This window comes from Gobio gobio, assembly GCF_949357685.1.
Source record: "Gobio gobio genome assembly, chromosome: 13".
In the NCBI taxonomy this organism is placed as follows: domain Eukaryota; kingdom Metazoa; phylum Chordata; class Actinopteri; order Cypriniformes; family Gobionidae; genus Gobio; species Gobio gobio.
Window position 1 is genome coordinate 32,034,254 of NC_137106.1, and position 10,687 is coordinate 32,044,940.

General features: G+C 38.4%; 1 protein-coding gene across 2 annotated transcripts in view; it reads left to right on the top strand.

The window, feature by feature from the left end:
• Window positions 1–10,687, top strand: part of tdp1 (tyrosyl-DNA phosphodiesterase 1) — a 65,139-nt gene that overhangs the window by 9,516 nt on the left and 44,936 nt on the right. For both annotated transcript variants that reach the window (XM_079832945.1, XM_079832946.1), the window contains exons 8-9: window positions 8,857–9,027; window positions 10,473–10,551. In XM_079832945.1, coding sequence (XP_079689071.1) covers window positions 8,857–9,027; window positions 10,473–10,551 — 250 coding nt within the window. The remainder of the gene's footprint in view (window positions 1–8,856; window positions 9,028–10,472; window positions 10,552–10,687) is intronic.

Genomic DNA, 10,687 nt, shown 5'->3' on the forward strand with positions numbered 1-10,687 from the left:
AGGCGTCCAGATATACGGTCGCAGGAGAAAGTCGTGATGGTTCCATCCGATGGTTTTGCAGTTGCGATAGTTTCCTTGTTGAGCGAAGGAACAACGGTGAACTTGCATGGTTCCTTCGACTCCGTCGATGTTGAGGAAGTTGCACATGGCGTGCGGAGTTTGGGCCTGCTGGGCCGTGTGGTGGCATCGGGTTTCCTGTCTCACACAATCATTTGGCTCTGTGTGCCTAGGCCTTTGGTCCAGAGGTAGAAGAGAAGGAGGGGTTCTGTGTCTCTCCTTAAGAGTCTGCAAGAAGTCCCACCCTTTGTGATTGAGTTGACCAGTGGGATTGTTGGGATTTCCCAGCGGGAAATTCGTCTGTAGGAGGTTTATGGCTCTTTGTTTCAAGCATGAATCAATGGGTCTGTGCCCATTTATACTCCAATTAATGCAACAAACACACACTGCATCCTCTGAAAAAGGAACATACATGAAAGTGTAAGTCGTGAAACGAGCATTAATTTGATAGGAGACAAGACATATATGAGGTGACATGAACTAGTAAGTTGCTCATAAGACATGCATAAACAAAATACCATACAAGAGACCCTGTACAACACAGGTTAAATTTTACACACAATGTCCTGGGGTGCATGTTCATTTATAGAACAGTTTTCTATAAATTAATGCAAGAAATACCTTTTTAAGGGCATTGGGTCCCTTTTCAAAAAAGAATCAATTAAGAGTCACAGCTCTCTCTGGAAAATCCTTGAGTCGTAAACCAAGTCTTATCTGATGGTAACCCTGGTAACGGAGGCCTTTCCTGCGCTACTGGGGGAAGGTCTGCTACTAAGCATAGAGCATTTACAGCATATTTGTTAAATTTGTTAAAAGTAATTATGTGCCTGATTTGTCTCAGTCGCTACAATGTGTAATGTTTCAGTATTATTTATTTTCTTTTTGCTCTGTCAATTAGCTACTTAAACACCTGAGATATCTATGAGATTTTTGTTTCCTATTTTTATTTTTTTTTATTTTGTTTGTTTTATGTTTAAAAAAAATTATATTTATTTATTTTATAAGTAATTCAATTAAATATTGTGTCTTGTTAGGTTTGACGCATGCACAGTTTTGAGCAATCTCTCTTGCCACGAGTTACAACCCAAGTAAATACTGTAAAAAATAAATAAATTGCGCTTGTGCAACCTCTTCTGACCCTAGCGTACACGCTAAAAGTGAAGTATACTTTTGCCATTATCATTAAATCATTAAATAGGTTTTTAGGCTCCACTAGTTGTGATGACTTGTATATGGTGTCGCGGCCAGCTCGTTCTCAACCGTCACATAAAGAGGATCACACATGCAAACAAATGGTTTGACTTGCAAGATTATTTATTAGATAAAAATAGTGATCTGTTACAGAAATATTACACAATGGATTTGGTCTATGGATTTAAACGATAAAGGGAAAAATAATAATCCAATAGGTGAAGAATGTTGATAAATGATAAACAAACTAAAACATAAGCTAGAGCAAATTACTTCTCTGGAGAACGATGTTCCACCAGAGGAAGTACTGATGAGCAGGTTACTACAACTTTTATGCTCTCCACCCATAAATTAATCAATTAGGAGTGCTGTCTGCAGCCAATCACATCCTCAAGTAAGAAATAGAAGACATGGTCGTAACCAGTCCTCAAAAAGATTCTGCAAAGAATTCAAAAGAAAAAAAAAATGTAATCAACCCATGAGAACAAAGACAATAATCAAGTAGTTAATCGATCCATGAAGCATCTACCACTCCACTCCATCTTCCAACATTTCTGGTCCCTAGAAATGCAAAAAGAAAAAGAAGAGAGACATGCAACACAGACATCATGATGTTACACTCTAGAAAGGGCGTCAGCTATCACATTATCCTTTCCTCGCACATGGAGGCATTCTAGGTGGAAAGGTTGTAAAACACAGTCGTCAAAGCGAGGTAATGGAAAACAGTCTGGTTTCGTCAAAGAATTTAGTTTTCAATAATCAGTGCAAAATCGATACGAGCCATCCGGTTTATTCAATAAAACGCAGGGAGAACTCCATGAACTAAAACTAGGTTCAGCCAACGGGTTATGAAGTTCCTACGTCTATGTCATGTTCAATGACAGAAGTACGACCAGGGACGTCACGGAAAAGAGAAGGAAATGACATCATTAACTCAATGATATCACTCCTCTCCTTCTCTGCCAAATAAGAAAGATGACAGTACAAATCAGTAAGAATCTCAGAGTTGTTAAGTCGTCCATCTACTTTTTCCCAAGAAAGAAGATTCCCATCCTCATCAGTATTCCCTGGAGAAAAGTCACCCATACTGTAGGCTGAAATGGGAGAAAGCACAGACTGTTGCTCTGAATTAAAAGAGTCACAAGTTGTCACCACATTAACATAGACAGATGTAACAGGAGCTACATAAGATTTTAACAAATTAATGTGACAAACCTGCACCTTTCTTCGACAATCAGGAGTATTCAGCGGATAATTATTATCTAAAAGACGTTTAGCTACGCTATAAGGTCCTGTAAACTTTGCTTGGAATGGATTAGCAGGAAGCGGTAGCAAAGCCAATACCTGATTACCCACCTGAAAACTCCTAAACGTAGCCTTCCTGTCAAAAAGCTGTAGCATTTTTGTTTGAGATTTACCCAAATTCTTTTAAACAATAGCTCGGGCCTCATAAAGTCTGCAGCGAAACCCACTCACATATTCTATAACGTTTTCTGGAGGCTTAGACGTACACCATTCATCAGCTAGAACTGCAGTAGGTCCTTGTACTGCATGCCCAAAGACTAATTTGTTTGGACTAAAACCCAGGCTTTCTTGGGTTACTTCACATATAGCCAGTAACATCCACGGCAGACCCTTTTCCCAATCAGCATCGAGCTCCACACAATATGACCTTAAAAGACACTTCAAAGTTTGATGGAACCTTTCAAGAGCTCCCTGACTCTGTGGATGATAAGCACTAGAAATATTGTGGGTAACTCGAAGCTGACGCAGGGCTTTGGAAAAATTTGAACCCTGATCAGATTGGATAACCTTGGGAATACCATAGGTAGACATGAAGTTAGTGAGGGCCTTCAAAATAGACTTAGTAGTGATAGACCTCAATGGGTAAGCTGCAGGATAACGGCTATTCTGGCACATAACAGTAAAAAGATATTGATGACCAGCCCTAGACCGTGGCAGAGGACCAACACAGTCAATAATCAGATGTTCAAAAGGGTTGTAAACCACCGAAATAGGCTGTAAGGGAGCAGCTGGGACTTTCTGATTGGGCTTTTTCCCTTTCCGATACCTGGGCTCAGGGTATCGGCCGATACCAAGTACTGATCCGATACCTGGGTGTGTATCTGTATATACAGCTGTATATACTACTATCCCTGTATGAATTGCTAGAAATTATTTTATGGTGTGCTTCAGACTTATCCCTTAATAAAACATGAACAAATACATAATGAACTACTCTATTTATTACAGTATTTTTTATTATCCGACATACATTTCACAGTAATATTTTTTTTCTTGAGCGAAAAAGAACTTCAAATGCAGCCACAAATTTAACACTTCAAACTGAAAAAGGTATTTTAGTTTTACAATATAACTGTATAAAAAACACAACAGTGCAACAAATAAATCTAGGAATATAAAAACTATATAAGAAAATTAAATAATCTCTTTACAACTTAAAGTCGAGAAACAATTTTGTTAAATAAAAGGCATTTCAGTTTTTATATACCAAACAAAAGTACAAAAAAAAGTGCAACAGTAACATACTCAATCTAAGTAGTCCTTTAAAAATACTAAGTGCAGTCACGGTGTAGTGAAATCAGAGTACACAAATAAATCTCAACTGAACAAGATTCAACAAGAGCAAACCCAGAACGAAAATATACATATTTTCAGTAACTTAAACTAGGTTACACACTGCTGTGGGAACTTAGTATTGCTCACAATTTCAAGAACAACATCTTTTACTTTGCATGAAATGTGTTCACGCACTGTCTCATATAGCTAAAGGAGCACGGTTTCAGAGATGTATTTGCGACCAGGCAAACTGTACCAGGGTGCAACCGTTGTGTTCTTCGGGGTGACACGTCTTCAAATGCTTTATTAAGTTACTTGTGTTAAAGTTTCTAATACTTGTGCCACCCCTTGAAATTGCAGCCTGGCATATGAGACATGCGCCGTTTTACTGGCTGGTTGGTCCACTCTGAAATGCCGACAAACTGCTAGCGCGTTCTCATTTCTTCATCGCTGCTCTAAACAGTGGTTGCTCGTGGCAACACAGCACAACTTCCTGTGTTTGCAATGCATTCTGAGCAGCGAAGAAGAATCGTGCAGCGGTTAGGCAAAGCTAGCGGTCATAATAACTAGGTTTTGTTTAAGAAAAGGGTATCGGATCGGTACATGGATTCAAGTACTCGCCGATACCGATGCCAGAATTTGTTGTGGTATCGGTTACGTTTCCGATACTAGTATCGGAATCGGAACAACTCTAGAGTGGACATAACCTCAGATGGAACAGCAGATACACTTTGCAATACGGCAGATTCTTCCTGATCAGGAGATGGCGAAGAGCAGACCCTCAAGTCTTTTTGTTTAAAACATTTCGATACATCAGATTCTGGTTCACCTGCAATAACAGTGTAAAAGAATGTGTCATTAAGTGGGACCTCTGCAGCTTGTTTTTCAGGTAGTTGGTTAGCCATCGATCGAGTGACTGCACAAGCTGGGAACAACTCAGGGAACTTGTTTTTCAACATCAGATTTTTTGGGTACAGATACTACTATGGGTTGAGCTGCCACACTCCTCTCTCCCCAAACATTTCTACCCAGCCAAATCATTTCCCAGAATGAATGTAATCCCAGGGACTGGAAGTGCGGAACGGACACCAACTACAACATTACCAGATACTATGGCAGAGGAAAGATAGATTCGGTGCAAATGCACTTCAACAAACCCCATTTCAAAACCTTGTAGCCGTTTCAGAAGTTAAAGGCAAAATCCCTTCCAAAAGAAACGACTGCGCAGCTCCCGTATCTCAGAGAATGCACACTGACAGTTTCCTCTGAACCAGACAATGACACAGTTCCTTTAGTGAAAAAGGAGTATAATCAACAGAATCAGCAACACTCTGATCACCAGGTTTACCACTGGAATGAGACAAAAATCTCTCTCTTTTTTTCAAAAGTGTCATCAATGACTGGTGAAGTAGTGACTAAAGCAACAGGTTTTGAAAGTCTCTCTTCCTTCTCAAGGACAAGTCAGTGAGATATTTTATGGCCAGGCTTTTTACAATAAATTCAAACCATCTCTCTTGAGAGTGCAGGTTTACTAGATTTATCAACAACTGGCAACTTAACATTTCGTGCCATCACAACAGACTTAGCCTTGGTTTGAGAGCAAAACTTAGACTTATTCATGTATGTTTTAAAGCTGACTGAACTGAATGACCCACGATGGGTTAACACAAACTCATCAGCCATGATAGCAGCTTCAGAAAGTTTATTCACCTTGTGTTCAGTGAGATATGTAGCCACAGCATGAGGAGGAACAGTGCTTAAACTCCTCCAAAAGCATCAATTCTCTTAACTGCTCTTTAGTTGTGACTTTCATAGAAGTACACAATCGATCATATACATTTTCCTTTTCCCTTGCAAATTCAATTTAAGTACATTCATCAGCTTTATTCAAATGTCAAAATTTTGGGCGGGTATGCTTCAGGCACGAGTTCATACACATGTAACAGCAGATTTCACCACATCATACTCATCACTCTGTTCCAGGGTGAGAGCAGAATAGACTTCCTGTCCTTTACCTGTGAAAATATTGCAAAGCTTCTAAACAGCAACAATACTTTTCATAGCTCAGCTGTTTGAATTGACTGGGTAAATGCTAGATGCAGTTACAGAATGCACCCTCTGTTCCTCGCATATATATGTACAAATGCCAACCTGTCTCCATCAGCTTCAGACTGCAGCAAAGCACAATAAATATCATTATAGGTCTGACATCTGTCTGATCCCAGGTATCCCTTAGATATTGAGGCCCATGCCATATTATAATTATTATTCACACAGACCTCTTGAGATCTCTTCCTCTCAAGTCTCTTCTGAAGTTTATTGTAATGGCTCCAATCTGAAGCCGTATTGATTTGTTCTCCTAGTGTCTCATGGGAATATGCTATAACCAGTCTGTCAAGACAAGTCCCCACACTCCTCCAATCATGAGATATTGGACTTCTCTAAGAGAAGTCTAGAACGTTGACGTCTTTTTCTGCGTGTATGCGTCCACTTTGAGAATGCAGAAGCCTTAAAACTAATTAAATTAATCTCCATTAAACTTAAGTACAAAAATGTCAATTAGCAATAATTTATTAAGAAACTGAACTAGTGCATTAATGGGTTCACTGCTACGAGCCTTGGTAAGGGTAGAGACCCCATATTTTAATCAGTCAAATGAAAACGCATATGTCATTTTCACAACTAGGGATGCACATTTCACACAACAACCGCCGCTCATTATTTGAATATTAACCGTTAACTGATAAGATTATAATATTGAATTGGCATTAAACAGCTCAACAACAACAGAACCTGGGTTCACACATTATCAAATTTTCATGCACCTGCAGCGTTTCTGACAACAGACAAAAAAAAATTCCCGTCAAATAAAAATATCAGGCCTTCCTCAATCCACAGCTTGACTGGTTTTTATATTTTTTTAAAGTAACATGTTACATATGTGGGGTTAGTCTGTAGCGCAGCCTGTTGACAGTTGACCTGTTGACTAGAGACCCGCGGCAGAAAACACCCTCTCATATGGCACTGATGCCCCGGCAATACAGAGATAAAGCCTCGCTAGAGTGGCCATTCATTTGCTTTCCACCAGTCAAGAGCTTGTACTACTGCTGTATTTTAATACCACGTAGCATATTCTGCAAGTAACTTCGTCGCCCTTTCTGTCGAAATGGTCCTACACAGTAGCCCTACTACTTTTCTATTGCTTTATTTTGCTAAATATGTCTGTGTAGACACGTGTGGTTGCACGTGTTGACCCGCCCTGTGATTTAAAGGGGTCATGAACTGGCTCTGTTTATTTTTTTATATTGTTGTCTGAGGTCAACTTATGATGTCTGCGTGACATCATAATGAATAAGTAATAGGCTATTTTGTACCCTGGTTTTGAGCCTCTCTCATGGAACGTTTGGTTTTTATGGGCGTGCCACACTGAAGACTTGGAAGTAAACAGCCACTGCTGATTGGATAAGCTTTGCATATTACAATGACCTTCGGCTCCCCCGTGAGTACACGTGGGGAATTGTTTTGAAAGCGTGTGGGAAAACGGCAACCGGAATGATTCGCCCACAGGGCTCGCAAAACGTCTTTATCAAACAAACACAATGATTTATCTCTCATCCCCCCGCAATTAATTGGAATGTTATTTTTTATTACTTGTCCTGCCCGATCGGTGGATATAACCGCGGACCGTGCATCACTAACACACACTTTCTTTTACTCACATTAGTGTGTTGCTTCATTCATTCATGTAATCTCATCCTGTCTGCAAATCCAGTCTCTTGTTTACAAACGAATCCGTGGTGAAATGAAGGAACAAACGCGCAATGTCTTACCCACGTGAGCTGGATCTTCATTAAAAATAAAGTTCACCCATGCATTCATAATATTGGAATCCGAATGAAGCTTATCCAGCATGTTTATTGTTACATATGTTATATGTTATTTATGTTACATTTCTTGCATTAGTCAGTGGGCGAGGCTACAGAATCAGGTGTATTTCTTCTTCTGTTGAGGCGGTGTTTCACAACACTCTGACGTCACAGCTTGGCACATTCTGAGATTAAGCGTTTGCTGGACCTGGGGTCAATAAGAGCATTTCTTTGACTAACAAGGAAGTTTTCAGCTCCGAATTTTACAAGATATTTTTATATCACAATAAACTTTTATATATCAAAGGCTGAATGAAAAGTTGAGTTCTCAATTCATGACCCCTTTAACAAATATAACATATTTTTCTTTAACCATGCAGCAAAAAAACAACCCTAAAAACAACAACAACTTTTAAACCGATAGTATTAATCGTCAAAATTCTTACTTTTGGTTAACGGTTAAAAGGTCAATATGAGCATCCCTATTTACAACCTATTTTTTTTTGTTCACTGGAGAGCCATATTTCAGCATTTACAGCATTGCTTTGTTTTCAGCAGTGTGCTCCTTAGCTACTGAATCTTCAGAAGAAATCATATTTTAACCATTTTAAATGTGAGTCTCCAGTCTGTATTGGATGTAATGTAATAAAAAGATGCTAAATAATATCAAGTAATATCTTTTTTATTGTGTTGTCCTTGCGAGATGTGTGCAAAAACAAACCAGTATAGCCTAATTCCAAAACAAAAGATTCTTGTGAGACGATTCTTTCTATGAATAGAATAATTCTTTCAAAAAGATGTTTTCAGATTGACAAATCCTACTGAACTGAATCTGTCAGAGCGTACTTAACATCTGACTTGCTTACTGAAATGCAAGTTATCAGTGATGTCTGTATCAACATGAAGTAATTTTTGTGCATCAATTTGAATTTTTCTAACTTTGTTATAATTGCCCCTTGGAATTGATTTTCAGAGCCATTTTTTTTACTTTGAACAGCATATTATTTGTCTAATGTATAACACAAGCCAACCAATTAATGACACTTTAGTCACCACCACAGGATCTGACAATCTTGTGTGTGAACCTTTTAACATTTTAATGATTCACGCCCTTTCCATTGGCTCTTCGTTAGTAAATATGCTGCATGTTTTTCTACGACAGGATGTGGATGAGTCCTCTGTACCCCAGGTTACCGGAGGGAAGTCCGGGAACAGCGGGGGAGTCTCCCACCAACTTCAAAAGAGATCTGCTGGATTACCTGGAAGCATACCGGGCACCAGAGCTTGCCGAGTGGATTGACCGCATCAAACAGCATGATCTGTCAGAAACAAGGTGAGAATCTTTACAAATAAAAGAGCCATATGTTATTTAGAAAGATGGGCTGATATCATACTTGCATAGCCAGACCTTGAAGACCTGACTGATTGCAAAAGGTATCCACAATGCTGCTTAATCAGACAGCCACCATTATTTTTTATACATGCCATTTTGTCCATCTGAAATAGACTCTTATGTAGACCAAGACTGCATCTATTTAATCAAGAATAAAGTACAGTAATTACAGTAATGTTGTGATATATTTTTTAAATGTTAAAACTATGTTCTATTTTTATATATTTAATGTATTTTTTGTATTTAATGTATCTATTTTTAAAATATGTAGTTATCCTTCAGAAATAATTCTATGCTGATTTGGTGCTTAAGAAACATTTCTTATTATTATCAATGTTGAAAACAGTTGTGTCACTTAATATTTTTATGTGATTCGTGATAAAACCAATTCAGGATTCTTTCATGAATAGACATTTCAAAAGAACAGCATTTATTTGAAATGGAAGTCTTTTGCCACAATGTAAACATCTCAGTTTTGATCCGTTTTAATGCATCTGCATAAAAACTCCTGAATAATTATTTTTAAACTGACCCTAAGCTTTTGAACGGTAGTGTACAAATTAAAACACCAAAAAAATAGAGTAAGCAGTAATGTTCGGCTCGTGATTGTCTAGTTTGTTTAGACTTTTTAAAGTCTAAAATATCTGTCAAAGTTTGTTTCCACTAATATGACATGGTTAAAGGAAATGTATGTAAGTTTGTGGCCAAAACTGGTACTGCAATCATTTTCAAATGACTGTAGAGCGGTGTATCCCCTCTCCCCCTCCCCCTGACTCGAGGTTGCCAGATAGGCTGTAGGATCCAGCAGGAAAGTAGGCTGCTACAAGGAGCTTCCAATGGCAAATGACGAGTCCTACACAGCAAGTTCTTTGTTTTTTCATTGTCACAACGTTTTTCTAACGAGGTCTTTTAGGTTTCGTAAAGTTTTATTTTTTATCCAAAAAGTTTGTTGCTGCAGCTGTGGTAACTAGAGCAGAGCTGGCAACCCGGATGCCGAAACACTATTGACTTCGTGATTGGTAGATAGGTGGAGGGTGGCGCTTCAGGCCAAAACACAACATGTCAACATTAACATCAGTTGAGGGCTGCAACTTCACTTTTAAAATGACAATATCCTGGCCGGACAACTGTTGTCAGTGATATAAATATTTGAAATTCACATGATTTCTTAATGTCTAGTGACATATCAGGGCGATTTTATGATTAATTGAAATACATTTCTTACATACAGTTCCTTTAATATTGATTGGTTGTGTGAAAACAAATCCCACCTGCCGCATAAGTTAAATGGTGATATATTTAAAATAATATCTGAATTAATAATAATTAAAACAAATGTATTTGTTTTAATACATATAACATCTTATCTATGTTGTCTTGTATAGAGTATATCTCATTGGTTCAACTCCAGGAAGATATCAAGGACCTGCAATGGAGAAGTGGGGCCATCTACGATTGCGAAAAGTAATGTTTTTTTTGTTGTAACCCCCCCCACCCACCCCAAAAAAAGCCAATAGTTCCTCTCTGCCCTAGACATAAGAATGATTGATGTTCATGAAAAAGCATTGTACGCCTACAGGATGCCTTTGAGATGCTCTCT